Genomic DNA, 18,239 nt, shown 5'->3' on the forward strand with positions numbered 1-18,239 from the left:
AATGGACTAATTATATATTTCACTAGCCCCTTTCATTGCACACTATTGGCAAGATTGCAATTAGATCATGCTTTAAAAATAAACGCAACACTGCCGACATCTACAGTAAATTTTACAATGCGAAAATTTAAATATATACCAGAGCATAACACGAAGAAGCCTACATTGCATTTGATCAAATTAATATGAAACAAATGAACCCAAACCAATTAACTATATAACCCACATAAAGACATAAAATTCGTTAATCGGCAGCGACAGATGGCCATAGCTTTACCACCAATATCACTCTCTTGGGGGGAAGTTAGTTTCCTGTTTGAATCTTTGTCTCCATGGAAACCAATCCGGAAGAACAAAAAATATTCAAGCATTTTTCCAATAAAACATACCATACTCTAACATCTTATTAGATATTAGACATCATTCTCAAAAATGGTAAGAAATCTTTATGACATAAAAAGAACACGACGAAAATCCATTGTTTTTGATAAAAAACGGTTAAGGTGACAAAATGAAGAGGGTTCCCGAGAATCTAACGGTTTTTTACTTTTCCCGGGATATGTAATCTTTTGGTCATTAGGGTTTCTTTAACGTCCTCATTCTTTCTTTACATCACAGCCTCCAAAGAAGAAAAAGACAGCGAAGAAAGCGGGACGACGTTATAGCCGAAAAACGGTTCTGGTTGATGGCATTCCGCTAAGTGAAATGACCAAGGATCAGGTAAGATTTTTACCTTGTTACTTTGAACTCTATTGGTGTTTATAAGGTATTGTTCTGATAACTCATGGGTGGTCAGCCCAGGTAGATTCCCTAGGTGTGTTCAAACACTATTCTTCTATTTACACTCCATGCTTAACTATCCTTGATTTTACGCTTAAAAATATGTACATACTATATTAGGAATATATACAGCTATGCCCCCATATGTCTGATATTATTTTCTAAGCGGGTTTTTGTGGGCTGGGCTCAATTGAGAACTCCTCATAACTTGACGTCTTAATTCTATTTTCTAACGGTGAGAACCAGTAGGAAAACCACTACACTGTAGTCTTATACTACTATACCAAAACTACCTATTTGAACCCAACATATTCTGATTTAAATCGCCTCGATTCTCTTGTTTGCAAACTTTTTTATTGATTGGGTTTTCTTCTCATCCCTGGAGATCGGTTCTCTTGGTCTTTCACTACAAACCAATACAGAGATATAAAAATAAAGCGTTGGTCAAATTCCCTCGGGGAACCTAAAGCCTTAATCGAATTGTACAAGACCATCATCGAAGTTAACACCCCTTCCCCCCATCCCTGCCAAATACCGACCAAGTACTCAAAATTTCGTATTGAGCTAAGGTTCGGATTGATTTATAATAAAAGGTTCCATCCAATATGGGTGACAAAAATTGGTGGTCAAGAAATAAAGGGATAGTAGATTTTAGGTTCGACTAAAATAAGATTACTAAAAGTAATTTTAGAAAATTTGAGAGAAACTTATATAAGCAATGATGTACCTTATGCTTTTGGGGGGTTGCACACAAGCCGACTTGGCTTAGCGACCCGATCCCTCAGTTCGAAATAAATAAATAAATAAATAAGAATTTTAGGAAGTCCTTTCTTTTTCAAAAAATGTATTTCAATTCAAAATTTGATGATCCTTTTATACACCACTATCCCTTTACAGGGTGTATCTTATAAGTCTTCCATTATCTGACTTATCAGAAACACCCTGTATAAAACTAATACCAGGGTTTAGTTGATACAGAAAGATTATCTTTCAAAGTAACGATGACCCGAATGAAGGTATATGGACGGAGTGCCGTGTGGTTTTTGGCGTAAAAGATGACATATCTCCCGTTTTTGGTGTAATGTTTAATGATCCTCGTATGATTTATTACCGGGATTCTCTCGGAGCACTGGTGCTCAGCAGGTGAAACACTTCGCCTTTTAAGTTACTCTAAAAGTATACTCGAGTAACTTGAGCTTCTGCCAATAATTATTAAGGTGAACTATTAATTATTTTTCTCTAGCAAATAAAGAACTTAACTAAAATTTTAGACCTGGTAAAAACCCATAAAACATATCATGAGAAGAAGCTTAGGACTTGGGTTATAGTTCAATAAAAAAACATATCCGTACCAACAAGATTGCATACATTTCTTCCACTTGGAATAATTAAGACGCCATGATACTAATATCTGATTGAATGTAAGGGGATGGGCTTAAAACTTTGTTAAACAGCCAGTTCATCCTTCCTCACGTTTCATTGGTTAGACTCGTTCACACGACGCCAAGGGAACTTGCATTTACATTTGGGTTCGGTTCGGATAGGTTAATGGCTATGTCAATGGCTACGTCAATGTCACTTGAGTTCTATGTGTTAGGTGTGACGTCAGGGGTGACGGTTTCTATAGCTCCTCCCCTTTAGTTCAAGCAGATAGGCCCCAAAAAATGGCAAGTTAAAATATTCGAAGTTGAAGGAATCCGGTATCAATAACAAACATTATTTTCTATGGTATTACAATAAACATTCTTGAAATATCTGATACCATCTCTGTAATATTACTTTGGCGAAATAAACTTCTTCTATAGAAGGCTCATACGTCGAAGGAAAAGAAGATATAGTCTAAATCTTTGAAAACTTTTAAAAGACATCCATATTTTTTTTATAGAACACTGTTACGTTACGGTAACGTTCACGGATGCGAGACGGCTTCTTATAAGCTCTTAAGCATAGCAGAGTGCTTCTTTCGTATTTGGATTTCAGTTTATAGATTCCTGAAGCGATGGGGGAGGGAGGAATGAAAAACAGAATCTATGCCAACACAACATGGGCTACCATAAAGCTTCAGGGCTTTGGCTATCGAGCCTCGGGATAAGGGGGGCAACCATAATTTTGACCAGAAGTAGGATATTCCCTGAATAGATAGGAAAAAAGTTTAACATGGCAAAAACTGAAAGAATCTATTCCTATTTCGTTTTTTTTTCAATTCCGCAATATAGGCCTACCTATACAGTTTTATTTTCTGACGAAATACCAGCACGAGGGGTTTTCTTCCGCAAATCCGTTTTATTTTCCCCAAAGTTTTTCTCTATATACGCCTATGAGAGTTACGGGTCTATCAAACTTCTTAGATATATCAGTTTCCTCTTGGGGAAAAAATTATTTCTCAAATCCTCAATATCTCATAAAATACCTCCATGAAAAGAAACAAGGGAAATTTAACTTGTTGAACGAAAAAAGGACTTTCAATAATATGTTTAAATAGAAAATTAGCTGGCCGTATGACTAGGGTTTCGTTTCCTAGTACGATACTCCTTGTTTTAATTTTTAAAATTGCCGTGTGAAAATACTTCAATTCAATTACTAAATATCTGGTCTATTTACGTTCAGATTGAATTATTTCAAACATGATTTAAATGGCTTCTCCATGCAGGAACGAATATATTTTCTTGAAATCATAAAGTAAATGATGGATAGTTAAACCATGGTTATACTTTTCCTAATTAGCTTAGTTGGTTTTAAGTGGTACAAAATCATCAATGAAGCTTAAAGAAAGCGATTTAAAAAATGCATAAGGGTTAGGATATACTTTGAAAACTAATTATACAGATTGGCCCTGCAGCTTGGGGTTTAAAGACTTAGGTTAAGAATCGATCATTTAGAAGAATAGATCGTCCAGTCTTTTTTTTTTAATAAAGGTATGATTAATGATATCACGTTCATAAAAGTGATTTCATTAAAGAATGACTATTTTTTGGTTGATATATTTTGTATTAAATTAATAGTTAGAAGAACACGTTCTCCGTCTACGCGAGGAATTAGAGTTGGAACGAGAAGAAAGAAACTATTTTCAAATCGAAAGAGATCGAGTCAGTTCCTTTTACGATATCGTTAAAAGCGACTTGGCCAATCGCGAAACTGATCTTCTGAAGAAAGAGATTGAGATAGCCGAAGCTGAAGAAAAGCATCAAGCGGAAATAACCCTTGGCAAACAGAAAGTGAAGCATCTTCTCTACGAGCAGCAACAGCGGTTGGCCCAAGTCGCTGCCGATCACCAAATGGCGCTTACCAAAGGAGAAAACAAGGAAAGGGCGCAAGGCCAAGGATACTTTAACGAGTCCAAAGAACTCCGGATTCAATTAAAAGAACAAGAGCTGGCAAATATGGCCAAAATGAGAGATCTAAAGATAGTAAGCCTTCATCATCTATTTCTATTTCCCTCTCTTCACCGTTACCGTGTAAAGAAACACTCGTTTTTCGCTATATACCAATTGAAATGGTACTTGTAATGAACAAACAAACCAGGCAGACAACACTTATTAAGATCCGCGTGAAATTCTCAGTACAGAGAAAGATATGACATATCTGTCTTGTTTTCGTTTGTCCAAATATCAGTGCAGTTTCTGTTCCCATTTTGAACAATACAGACAGCTGGCGAGCAGTTTTTTTTTGTGAAATCGAATGTTCAGCTAGGGGTGTGGTAGAGATTTCCGACTCTAAATTGATTAATAACGACAGAGGACATTAATGAAGATATCCAATTATTTCTATAGGAACACGAAAAAAACCTCTCGGATTGCTTGAAGAGAATGGAGAAGAAAGTGGAAGACATTAGCAAGCAGTACGAAGAGAAATTGACCGTAATTCGTCGCGAAAATCATCTCAGAGGAAAAATGGAGTTGCAAGAGCTTGAAGAACGAAAGAACAGACAATTGCGGGAAACATTATCTAACCATAACAAAACTGTTTCCGAACTTAAGTCGTATTACAAGGATATTACCGAGAATAATTTGGCGCTTATTAACACGATGAAAGTAAGCTCCCATTGGTCTTCTTATTTGATTATATATTTTATATATTAAAGGGTTACTCCGGGCTACAATTTGTTTATTTTTTTTTAATAATCAAAAGAGCGTTTAAAATAATGAAAATATCAATTAGAATCATGTTTCTATCTACAAAATTAAATTAAATTTTCAGGACGAGATAGCTAGTATGAGAATAAAAGAGGACAGACTCGAGAAAACAGTCGAGAAATTAAGCAACGAAAATTCAGAGTTGAAAATTCCACTTCAAGAAGCCAGGGAAGAATTATCAAGTTTGAAACACAAACTGGCAAATTATCAAAGGGATCAAAATATACTTGAGGTAAGAATGTTACGAACGATTATGATCATGAGCTACGCCGTAAATACGAAGGGCCATGATATTTATAGACGTGGCATAAGGTTTATTATCTGATTGAGCGAGATCTAGGGTAGCTATTAGGGCAGGCAATCGATGTAGTAGCAGTTTTAAAACCAATTTCTAAAGCAGTAGTTTTATAATTGAGTTTCAAATCGATTAATTCCTAATTTACGCAAATTCTCTAAATTTAAAAATCTTTCAGAGCACAAAGCAAGCTGCTAAATCCTGGAAAAAGGAATTGAAAGCTCTGAGAGTAGAGAACGAAATCCTTACTGAAAAATGCTTAAAAGTACGTATCTTAAAAGAAGCTAAACCAAACACAATTTAAATGATAATTCCTTCGTCAACATATTCGCGATCAACAATTACCGTAGCAAACACCGCCTTAATACTGGAATGCGCAATATCCTTTATGACTAGAATATAACATCAAAATTGAAAGGGTTCAGAGATAATTAAATCTTCTACGCTAAAAGTTTAAAAAAAAAAATCTTTTCGGAATTTATATAGGCCAAGAACGATGCCAGAATTAGGTTCATAAAATTCCAACAAACTTTTATTATTTTTTTTCTAAAGCGAGCGCAACAGCCTTAGTGTTTCTTTTGTTCCCTTTTCAGGCTTTCAGGCTCAGGCTGTAAGGCATTTTTACTTTAAAAAGGCAAAAATTTCTTTTTAATTCGGAAGCCTTATTGAATTATTAACAATGGTTCGGACAAATGTCCTCCCCCCCCCAAAATCTAGGATGTTTCATTCAATCTCGAAAGTGATAGATTTTCAAAGAAATTAATTTTAAAGGGACACTAACACTTGGCAAAACGTACACGAAAGTTTTAGCTTCATTAAAATCAAGGCCCAGCCCGAACCGCTTAAAGTAGAAGGCTGATTTTTTGCAGGGACTTTACTAATAAAGTACTAGGCACGCAGTAAAAAATATTTTCCAATCCGCCGCCATCTTGAAAAATGGCGACCCGAAATGTAACTGAAACCATCTTTATGGAATAACGTTTATTGCGCATTTCAACCGACTTCTCTAAAATTTAGGGTGTTGGTTCCATTTATTCTATAGACGGGCCTTATGGCTTTTTGGGGTTCAATTTGCCGCCATCTTATTAGCACTTATTAAGAAAAATCCAAGATTAAAAGACAAACATACCCCTTTAAAATGTGGTTCGAAAAGAATTTGATTCTTGTCCCCCATTATAATCGCAGCCCATCAAAAGCTTTCTTAAAAAAAAAAAAAGGGAAAAACACGGTTTTATATTGAGGATGTACACAAAGTAAGGTCCCCTTTCAATACGATAGAATTACGGAGAACCCCAGTTTGGAAACTGAAAGAGTAATTTTATACGATATTTTCGTCAAAAGGGTTTCATCAAAAGCTATTGAACGAAGAAATCGCTCCTTTTCTTCCCATTAATTTGGCGAAATTTTGGTATAAAGATTTTTTGGAACGGTTTTCCTCTAGGGGATCGTTTAAATTCGGTTCTATTCAATTCTCAGTTCAATGGAGCTCTAACAAAATTCCTCCCCAATGGTATTGGTATTCACGGGGACATACTTCACGGGTTTTGTGTGGTTAAATCGAAAAGTCACCTCATTTCTGACGGCTTTTATCTCAAAAACAGAGTCCTTTAAAAGCGTCAAACCTTTTCATAACATCAATGCAATAGCGTCGATGAATAGAAATTGGGGAAAATTTGAGCCAGTTTGCTTTTCGTGGCATCTTTTTTCCCCTTCTAAATTCACTTATATGGGTAGTACGTGTATTTGCAAGGAAACTAATTACTGTCCCAAAATTTCTTCTGGATTAAATTTGACCTATTATTATAACGATACTCGCGTTTTTAGCCCCTTTTTTTAATTCAATCCTTCAACTGAAATTTGGGCGCGAAATCAGTGAAGATTTATTCCAATGCACGTTCAAAATATTAAACGGCTCCCTCAAAGGGGTAGGGACACGTTCTTTTTTGGATAGTTACGTCATCAGGGGAGAGCGAAATTCAACTAATTGAATAGTTAAGGGAAAATTTCAGTCAGTAGGCTTGAAAAGTGGAACCAGTATATTTCTTCTTTCAGATAGAAGCCAAATGATTTAATTTTAAAATTGTTGATTTTTGCTAATTCTAACCCTTTAACCTTTCCAACTCTTTCAATACGTGTTATAAACATTCAAAGCTGTACGAATTCGTACTGATTGATTATCTAAATTATTAACAAGATGTATTTATTTGGGTTTTCCGTGAGCAGCTGGAAAGAGAACGCGCTTCGATGCACGATCATTTTTCAATGGCTATTCAGGAGGTCCAGCAAAGATGCGGCCTTTCCGCCCTACTCGCCGAAAAGAAACTTCGGACAATTGACCATCTGATGAAGGAGGACATCGATTTAACGCAACCGGTTGAGCGGAAGAGAGCTACCGACCAAAAGGAGGGTCAACCTGATGGTCCCGCTACTTCCCGCGACCCACAGCTACCTTAATCGCGAATAAATTCATACACTATATACAATTGCGCTAGACCCGAGAAACTTATATTACGAGATGTCGTGTGTAACCTCGTTAAAGGTCCGAAGTTATACACGCGAGAACCAGAAATCGTGGATTATTTTTGATATTTTTAAATTTTGTATTTCCCTTATAATTCAGAATTGAATTATAATAAATATTATATTGCATCACTACATTTTTACGTAATTTTTGTCGTAAATATTGAATTGTACTTACTTTTTAGGCTTAAGTTTTAACTGGACGCTTGGACCATCACGTTGAACTAAATTTAGCCCGTCTTAAGGCAACCTCTGAGTCTGTGTTTAAAAACAGCTGCAGCAATTGAGCAACTGAAAATAAAAAGGTACGAAGTTCATGAAAAAAATGTTTAAATTAAAAAAATATTCGTCGATATTGGTAGGCTTATACACTGACGTTTTCAATATAATGTAACGAAATCTAAAAAACTTAGTAATAACCTCTCTATTTAATTACATTTATTTAAGTAAAAAAAATAAATATTAAAATATAATTTAATAAAATATGCACTTTGAAATTGGAAACGGGTAAACCAATGTACGGCGTTCGTCAAATAATTTATTTATTATTTACTCGAAAATAAACGCAATTCAAAATATATGTCATCCGAAGTAAGGATATGTTCGTGATGCTTTGCCAGCGAAACCACCATGGTGGCAAAATGCAACGCGTTCCTAACAGTTTATTTTCTCTTTAAAACATCTAGGACTTCAAAATCGAGACGGCATCGCCATCGGAAGAGGGCTTAAGGTTTCGAAACCTTATTACGTCAATGTCCAGCCCGGCGGCGGAGATAACGACGGCCAATCGATCGGCCGAAAAGACAAAACGGAAACACGCTGCCACCAAGTCACCCACGTGGAAAAGAATTAAACCTCTTCAAGATCTGGTTTTAGCGGAAAATGGTCAAGTACAACCGCTTCGTTCTCCGCGAATTAGGTCTTTAATACTTGACGACATCGGGAGCAGCGGTGAAGGGGTCATTTACGACGACACTTGCGAAGAGCTCTTCAACCTTTTGGACGCCATGGAAAGGAGAATCAGCGCGAAGAAGAGGATCATGATGGGGGAACAAAAATGGGACACGCAAGCCGGAAAGAGGACACTCGAGTCCGAGAACGAGTCCTTCCTCGCTAAGAAATGCGAACGACTCGAAAAAGAATTGGGAGAAATTTCTTCGGAAAATGATTACTTGAAGAAGCAATTAGATAACGTAAGGGAAATCATGGAGACATTAATGATGGACTACTTTAAGACCAAGAGCTTCATGGAAAATGTTATTCAAGAACGGAACCAGTTGGATAGGGAAATACAAATACTAAATGCAACATTAAACCTAAAAAGTAAGTTGAAGCATTAAAGGGAAAAATAGCGCATCATATTGGTGAGTGAATTATATATGTATATTTCAAATTAAGGTAACTTATCTCGAAGCGAAATTTCCAAGCGTGACATTGGAAATAATAAAAATTTGAATGGTAAACTACGAGAATTTCAATTCGCTAAGGAGGAGCTAATAATTGCCCAGGAAAGATTCAAATTAATTGAAGAAGATGTCAAAATGATGGTTGGACTAAACAAAGATTTGAATGAAAGATCCCCTAAACGACGACGTTTAGAACCAATTAAATCCCCTCATTTTTACGTGAAAGACATGTCGTTTCCAGACCGAAGTGGATACGTAAACGTTACCCTAACAGACGAAGAAGAAATTAATGAAAATTCAGTCGACCAATTGGAAGCGAGGAGTATATTTTTTAAGTCCACTTCCGGTTACGACTGTTCAACGCCCAAAAAGACCCTTTGTTCCAGAAAAGTGCGCTTCTTACCAGAACTGAAAAGCCCAGTCGAACAATCACCGATAGCTAAGAACACCAAATCGAGATCATGTAAAGAACGGACCAATTTGTTTGTTGAAGACAAACAGTAAAAAATATTTACTTTTTGATTATTTTTAAAAAATATTGCTTGCCTATAATTTATTTTTATGATATTTTTAGTTTTGTATGACTGATAAATTAAATGCTTAATTTACAACTTTCGTTACATTTCTTTTATTTACCTAAAGTTTCTAATGCTGTTTTCAAAGCCCGAATATAAGCATCTTATATGAATAAAATCATCGTGGTAAAACCCATAAAAGCATCATGGAATAGTAAATAGGATCTTATCTACGAGTAAAAGACATTTCTGACTCCGCCTAAAGTATCTATTGAGGGAAAAAGACTTCTCTTTCTTCGATGAAACTCGTTTTTATCTCAAGTCCCTGGTTCCATACTTTTCGTAATCTTAGGATATGTCTACTGGGGATTGGTATAGCGATTTTTTCTGGAATACTTTTTCGTTTCGCCTTCAGCACTCGGAGAGTTTTCCGCTAGCGAGACCCCAAACACTCGACGCGCTGTTTTCGTATCGGGTTACGGGACTTCACCAAACATTCATTCCTTTCTCGAAGACCGGAGCGCGCGTCTTCAGAAATTCGAAGGCGGTTCTTTCTTTTTTTTTTTGGTTTTCTATTTTAAGAGCAATACGTTGGCTACCACCTCCCTTCCGGCATCTCTTTCAGTTACACAACCCACGTTCTCATATTTTTAAACATCATCTTTTGCCGAGGAAAAACTGGGTCATTTTTCTATTACTTCCGAGGCTTTTCGATACCCTTTAAGAAATGGATTCACTCTCGCTCTTTCTTAGAACTTCATTTTGGGGTAATTTGCGTTAACATAAATAAAGTAATAGTAATATGTAAGAAAACGTAACTGGGAGTCGTGGCGTACTACCATAATACGGTGTCTTAAAAGCTGGTTTACGGTTGGACTTCAAGTGACACAAGCTGGACCTCAATATGGTGGTCTTGTGGTAGCCCATGGATCACCTGAAGGCGTCTTAACAGCATTATGTGGTCCCCTGTATATCCTAATATAAATATATGGGGTTTTGAAGGCCCATCTAGGTCCAATGGATAAGACAGCTGATCAACAGATATTTCTAACGAGGAACGTATTGGCCCACAGCGTCAAAGCAGCGGGTAAAGGTCCCCGCGACCAACAGTAAGTAACCTCGGATTGCAACTAAGAGAGAGCCGTGTGTCGCAATCAAACCAACGTTACCGAACTTGATTCCTTCGCTCTAAGGCGTTAGGCAATCTTTGAAATTCAACTCTTACTTTTGAAGTATTAGGCCTATATCGTTAAACTTTACTTTCAGAGTCTGGGGGATTAGAATTTCTCTATAGGAAAGAGATTGCTTCAAGATTGGCAAGAAAAATTGGCTTTTAAAATCTTACTGATACGATTTTCCGGGAATAAACCGATATATATAAAGCGGAAGTCACCGACCTGAAAAATCTAAAATTTATACGCCTTTATCTTAACTATGGCACTTTAGCGGTATAGAAAATCCAATCTGAAATCGCTTCAATTTTTAGAGTATTTCATGCAACCAGACTTTGAGCCCGAGAAAGATAAACAGGAGACAAGAAACATCTCTTACTACACTTTCTCTTGTTTCTTTCTTCGTGGTTTCGATTTTCTCAATACCAGAAGGGAATAATTGAAGAAGGATGACACTTTGTATGCTCTTAATACCTTAGTTATGTAACACGATTATTCCCAGGCCAAGCCTTTTTATTTGCTCTCCCGCTCATCAAACTTTAGATGGGCATTGCTCCAAATGTAAAATGATGTTGGGAGTTAAGAATCACGTTACAATTACCCCGGCTGCTTTGTGATACACTTCTCTAAGTATTATATACTTCTGTCAATACATATTGTCCTTTCCATTCCATTTTCTTTTAAAATGGAAATTTCAAAGTATTTGAAAAGCGCAGTTTCAAGTTGCATCCAACGACAAATGTACAAAAAATTTACTTTCAATTCGTTTTCGCAAACATAAGGATAAAAAAAAATTCCAATCGAAGCTCCGGAATTATTGGTTTGGTTACGAAACGAACAAAGGAGAGAGAGAGAGGGAAAGAGAGAGAGAGAGAGAGAGAGAGAGAGAGAGAGAGAGAGAGAGAGGGAAAGAGAGAGAGAAAGAGAGAGAGAGAGCAAAACAAGATCAAGAGACTAGAGGCTCAGATGTAATGGAAAATGTACGAGTTTTTCCGGCATAGTTGACAGGTGAAACATACCAAGGTTTCCACCCAAATTCTCAATTATGTAAGAATATCGATCTATCTAATGAAAACTCGATAAGTTTTTTTCTTCTTTACTTCTTGGGTCTCTCTCTTTCTTTCTTTCTTTTTTTTTTTTTTTTTTTTTCAAAGTGTGCGACACAAAGAATCGACTGTTGTAACGGAGGGATTGGAAAGTTGCTTAAAAAAATAATTCTTGAACGTTTTGGAATAGGAATTATTCAAAGAGATGTTTAGATGCCTCACCCCTCTTAAGAAAATATTGTTTAACTAAGGAAATTGGTTCCTTAATACATCGTAAAGTACATACGGAAATCAGGAAATAAAGGAAAATAATAGGAAAGCGTTTTGTAAAAGATATTTGACTCAATCACGAAAAGGGGTTTATTATTATTTTGAAATAAGATATCATTTATTTTTTTTAATATTTAATTCCTTTTATATTACGAAAAAGGAAGTTCTTTGAAGGTATAATATTATGCTACCTGAACTTTACCTTTAAAATCCGGCAAGTAGGTTGCAAATGTCCATTTGCTATTATAAGAACCCGAAGAAATTAGTATAAAATTTCGTGATATAAGATAAAGATTAGGAGTGTTTTACGTAGGATTTTGGTTACTCTTTTAAACGGCTAAAGATCTTTATCGTTAAGAGTGTTAAAACAGAGTTAACGAAAGCCGATGACGATCATTATATAGGAGCATAAAAATTGAGAGCGCCGCGCATGCTGTGTGACAAAGGCCACCTCTATGCTCAAATGTTTTATCGTCTCTTCAGAACAAGCTTCGGAAGCTGCATGGAGCGACGTTTACTATCTAGCGAATAGCAGGCAGGCAGCTGGCGACACGCGAGCCACACTACATCAATCTGAGAGGAAATATAAACGCTCATTTATCTCACGTTCTTCTTAGACAAAAGAAAACTCTCTTAAGTCGGAGACCTATACCTGATTTCAAAAAAGAAGTAACTTAGAAAGACAACGGCGAAAGAAGCTATTATATGGTTGACAGACTGATTCATTAATTGTTATTCGCTTCAAGAGCCAAACATTTTTTCATTCGTGTTCGATTGACAATAAAGAGAAAGTTAGGGCGCTTTCATACGTAATATTTAATGGAAATGGGACCGAGATTATCACATAATCGATTTAAATAATCAAAATTTATTGCGTAACTTTGATAACGTAACAAATCTAACTGCACTGGTCAGTATAATTGTAAAATTTGAATTTCGTCAATTGTACCCTCATATTTTCAACAGTGATTAGCTTCAGATTAAAACTGCAATAGCTCCTCAAAGATATAACTATAACTTAGTAATAAAAGTGGAGTTACAACTTTCTCGACCCAATTGCCGTGTTATACCTTTCCAAGTTTTGCAAGTTCACGTGACATCCGAGGTATAATTTAAAGAAGCTCCTTGTTATATATTTCCCTAATTATACTTCAGCAAGATGACGTTTATTAACGTCGAATTCGAACGCAACTCGCGTTCAAAATATAAAAAAAAAATTGAAAGCCAACCCTAACTGTCATATTTGGCTCATAGCCTATTTGGCGGAATCTCGAACTTAGAGATTCCTGGATTTTTTTTCTCCTTTTCACGTTTCTGTTTCCTTTAGAAGATTTTGTAGGTTCGTAAGTTTACGTTTGTGAGGCTGTTCGCAAATGATTTTACAAATATCACAACGCAAAGGGTTATTCTTGGAAAGCAGAAGACATAATTGACCTTTAACCTTTGCTAAGGTATACATCATCTGAGAACAGCAACCTTACAATCATTGGAGATTTACCTAGAAATATTTGGCACTACACGCACGGATATTAGGAAAGCATTAATTTTGCGTTTCTTGTTATTTTTTTTCTCTCTCCATCTCGGAGCGGAGTGGAGAAAGACTCCCGAGGAGTTTTTTCTAGTCATGTCGAAGTTTCGGAAACATCCCATTAGTTTAAACAGGTGCATGGCGGTAGTAATCAACTCTCCCGTTTTTCCCACCCTTCGTCGTTTCTTCTTCTCCGATCTTAAGCCTCTCTTAATCATAAGCCATACGGGGGATTTAAAATTAAGTTCCACGGCAATACTGGTATCAGAAAAAAAAAATGGTTTTTCAATTCTGACATCATAAAAATAGTAAGGTTTATTCGAATGATAAGAATGGCTGGATGGCCGGTAGTAATTAGTCCACATTAACTAAATCGGAATTAAGTCATTTACGATATTTAGTATATAATTATCTACGCTTTTTCTAATATATCTAGCCATAGAATTATGAAAACTTCGACCGATTGGAACACCTTAACCAAACCTAAACTAATTCTACGTATCATCCCTCTCACGTTTCTAGGGGGTTTTAAATTAACTTGCCAATCTTGTTAATTTTTTTTTCTTTTTCATCCCTTTCGAGGCAATGACAAAAATATGTAAGAAACACACGTGCTCCCTTGAAAGAGAGTTAAAAAATAAATTATTTCTGCATCCCTAACTTCTATCTTGATCTCTAGTGGCAACTGCCTCCTTTTTTCTTTCGAACGAGTTAAGAATCTGATCTCAAAAACCCGCAGCGTGTACCCAACCCTGATTGCAATACGACCCGCAAATTTTTATTTTTTTTTTTCATTCATTCCTATTTCTAACTTTTGATTTCCCGTCGTTGCATTGAGATAAATTTATCTCTTCGAAGAGCGAAAGATATGGAGAAATAAAAAGCATAACTGATTTTTGAAAGATTGCTCTGTTTTCTTTCGGTGAAGGGAATCTCTCTTTTTTTTTGGTCTACTCGACCCAAGCGTGTTTTAAGCTCTTCTAGCACGCTTCTCTAGAAAACGAAAGTGCCGCGCACCGCACGAGATCACAGCTCGAGTTCAGCGAGAAAAACAAGATGAAGATGATGCTAAGAGGCAAGTTTGCTCTTCACCGTAGTCTTTGATCGGTTTAAAAAGTAAAATGTAAAATAAGTAGATATTTTAATGTCAGGGTGTTTCAAAAAGCTCTGTCAAAAATAAAGGGGATGTTCTTTGGGAGATTTCTAGTCGAATATGAATGCTCTATGACGTTTTGACCTAAGGGTCACCGTTTTATGACCCCTTAAGTTAATTAAGAAACTGAACGACAACGATTTCTAATTTAATTAAGCGGTCATCCGTGAAACACTTTAAGGATAACTGATGACCCTTAGGTCAAAAGGTCATAGAGCATTCATTTTCGATTCAAATATCCCAAAGAAAATTCCCTTACTTTCTGATAGACCTTTCAAAAACACCCTGTATATTACCAGAGCAATTTACTAACTTAATTACCCTCAATTAATTTTTAGCAGTGGTGCCTAAAATTAATAAATAATTTACTAATTACGATTAAGTATTATTGTTTGTACATTAACCAGGAATTTAGAAAATAATTTAGTGATTAAGTCGGCTTGAGTTAATTAAAATTAAGACCAATTATAATATTAAAAAAAGTTGTAACCCAATTAACGAGAGATGTTTCTTATCTCGAAACGATCACCATAGGGAATTGATTAAAGAAATTCAGAGAAATTATATCAGAACGTTCTCTTAAAACCTAGGCCTACATTTTCATTAAAATAAAGTCTGAAAAGATTACACGAGAGAATTCAAAACAAAGAAGAATGTAGAAACAAGGCACTCCACGCTCTTTAAATTCTCTTAAATTAATTGTACGACTGATATAGCCTTAAGAAATGTCTGGAATTCGAGAGAGACTGCGTGGCTGCATCTTTAGACTGTTTCCTTTATTCTTGGCTATTTTAATCTTTCACATTGATTATATAATACTGTAACGCTATTTATTTTTATAAACGGAAGTAGTGCGTTAATTTATTTCCGAATTATAACATCGTTGTAACATAAACACGAGAGATGTGTTTTTCGTAGGCTTATTCACCAACAAACCAATTTACATTATATCCGTTATAACGGAGACTCTAAAGGGGTAAAGCTTAAAAACTGTTATAAAGCCGAATGGAAGAAGAGAGGAAGTAAGATCCTTCGGGTTAAGAGATCACGCGAAGTTTTTTTTTCAGGAAGAGAGAGCGGAACTGATTTTTATATTGAACCAAGTAAGTGTATGTTTAGAGGTAGGTACTTCATCCAATCCGGCTTCTAGCTTAACTATATATATACCTTCATGCTTACTCACTGCTATTCGTCTTTCACGTATTTCTTCCGCAAATAGATTTTTTTCCTTCCATTTTCGCTGAAATCAGTCAAAAATATGATTTGGGAATACGGGTCCTATCAGAAGTGTATAATACTTCTCTCCGAGAGAAGTGTACTGCCACAAAGCTACCGGGGTAATTGTAACACGATTCTTCCCAACATCATTTTACATTCGTAGTAAGGTTACTAAACCGATAAATAGTTCCCTCATCTTAACTATTGCCGAGGATTTAGTAAATACCAAACAGTTATAGAATTCACCTTAGCCGGGTCCGATGCTCATCTGAAGTTTGAGGAGCAAGAGAGCAAACAAAGAAGAATCATGTTAGAGGATACAGAGTGTCATACTTCTTCTATTATCCCCTTCTGGTCGTATGTAACGAAATATTTTCGCGCAGGTAAGCATGCACTCAATGCGGACTGATGGACTAATTTAACGCAAATAACGCGTCAGCTTCTATCTCTTAAAATTGGTACAGTGAATAAAGCCGGGGTGGATACTGGCGCTATATTTATATAAAATAGGTCTATGTTTGTATGTAAAGAGATTAGAATGTAGGTATTGATTATTACGCGAAACAAATTTGGTTTGTAAATAAAAATATAGATACGTTTATTGATGCACTTTATCATAGTTTGAACGCAAACCGCTGTATCCTTTCGATATGGCGTATGGTGCTTAAAGATTAGTCAGCCTTACATGTACTTGTACCAGAAAAACAAGCGACCCAAAGAAATATAAAAAACAACACATTTTTTAAAGGATTAAACTCCCTTTTAAGCCAGGATAACTAGAATTTAATCCTAGCGACATATTTTGATTTTGAGGGATTTTTCCCCTTGTAAATCCCTTCTCATTCAGAGTAAGTATAAACCGAGTGAAGTACATACAAGAAAGAATACATACAGCCAATAAGAATCATTGTGTACCGATTTTCTACCCCTTAATTTATAACAGACAATGATTCCCATTCTTATGCATTCCTGGTACAAGTCCCTGTTTTCAGAGATCACGTGAGCGGAACGGTCCCTCTCTTCATTTTCATATTTTTAAGCGAACATATTTTTAGAAAAGCGAAAAATTTTTATCGATTCTTTAACAACCGATCTATCTTCATCTCGCGTGCAAAGTGGTGCATCAAAAAAGTATATAAAAATTCACGACACGTACGAAGAGAATCGTTTCTTCTTTATTTTCATAACCTTAAGGACCAGAGGCGCGCAGTTCGATAAATATCGTTCCTGGACATACTGTCGTATTGCAGTTGATGCACACCGTGAGATAGAAGTTCATTTCGTCACTCGGAAATATGTTAGTGAGTTTTAAGGGTTTCGTTATGGCATGCATGAGTCGAAAGAGAAAAAAAAATACACGAAATTATTGAAGAAGTTATGTAAGATTTGAAAAGAAAAAAGAGAAAAAAACACCTCAAGTTTTTGAGGTTTAAAACTCCTCGTATGTATGTGTGTTGACATTTTACAACTATTGCCAAAAATAAAACACAGCTATTAACCATTTCTTGTAAATAGTCTTTTGACTTTTACGATCGGAAAACGTTGTAGTTGCATATACTTGGGTGTGCCGCAAATTACCTCGAACTAAACTCCCCAAAATCGATATTTTTTTTACTAATATGTAAAAGGGGATTATACTGCAGGCAAGAAAAAGATTCAATACCAAGACAAAAATTATTTTATAATTTTGAGCTTAAAGGATAATTATGGTATCGTTCCATTTGATATCAACCTTCAGTCGAAAATGTAACTTCTATGAGACATTTTGCCACAATGAACACCCTAAAGAGGTTATGATTAGTCTGTTTACGGATGGATAATAGCCCATTTTGGAAGACCCTGTAATGAGCTCAATTATAAATTAATGGTCATTACGATGGGACAAATATAAACCAATCTAAAACTTAATAAAAGTATCTAAAACTGTCGCTGGGCTTCGCATATGACACGGTGTTTGAGTAACCAGTTAAGTAGGTTGATGATACAACTTAACTCGCAGACAACGACCCCGTTACACAATATCCGCTGCACATTTTTGGAACACTTGTCAGCGAGAAATCATTTTTCCGTCACAGTTGAAAATTTTGAATATTTTTAGACAGATAAAATTCGTTTTCCAGCATCAAAATCTAATTGGATTTGGGCCAAAGTTCCGCACGCGTTAGGGCGCGGTATCAAAGCGTGTTGTTGCTACTACTTCCCA

General features: G+C 35.9%; 3 protein-coding genes across 3 annotated transcripts in view; 2 read left to right on the forward strand and 1 right to left on the reverse strand.

Moving 5' to 3' along the window:
• The window catches only part of Tet (Ten-Eleven Translocation (TET) family protein), a 74,975-nt gene extending 66,956 nt beyond the window's left edge, over positions 1-8,019 (reverse strand). The window contains exon 1 of the mRNA XM_089847268.1: positions 7,907-8,019. The gene's annotated coding sequence lies outside the window, so the exon portion shown is untranslated. The remainder of the gene's footprint in view (positions 1-7,906) is intronic.
• On the forward strand, positions 304-7,861 carry LOC149650671 (dynein regulatory complex subunit 4-like). Its single transcript, XM_089847064.1, has 7 exons — positions 304-435; positions 619-720; positions 3,783-4,187; positions 4,551-4,811; positions 4,978-5,145; positions 5,387-5,473; positions 7,432-7,861. Exons 1-7 carry the CDS (start codon positions 433-435, stop codon positions 7,660-7,662), a joined length of 1,257 nt encoding a protein of 418 aa, XP_089703190.1. The 5' UTR covers positions 304-432; the 3' UTR covers positions 7,663-7,861.
• Positions 8,020-8,349: 330 nt separating the features above from the next.
• LOC149650672 (uncharacterized) lies at positions 8,350-9,638 on the forward strand. The gene is made up of 2 exons (XM_089847169.1): positions 8,350-9,051; positions 9,127-9,638. The coding sequence occupies exons 1-2, from the start codon at positions 8,481-8,483 to the stop codon at positions 9,636-9,638; spliced, it is 1,083 nt and encodes a 360-aa protein (XP_089703295.1). The 5' UTR covers positions 8,350-8,480.
• Positions 9,639-18,239: the final 8,601 nt, after the last annotated feature.

This window comes from Phalangium opilio, unplaced genomic scaffold, assembly GCF_054372755.1.
Source record: "Phalangium opilio isolate 3A_F unplaced genomic scaffold, DU_Popi_V2 ptg000082l_1, whole genome shotgun sequence".
Taxonomy (NCBI): Eukaryota; Metazoa; Arthropoda; class Arachnida; order Opiliones; family Phalangiidae; genus Phalangium; species Phalangium opilio.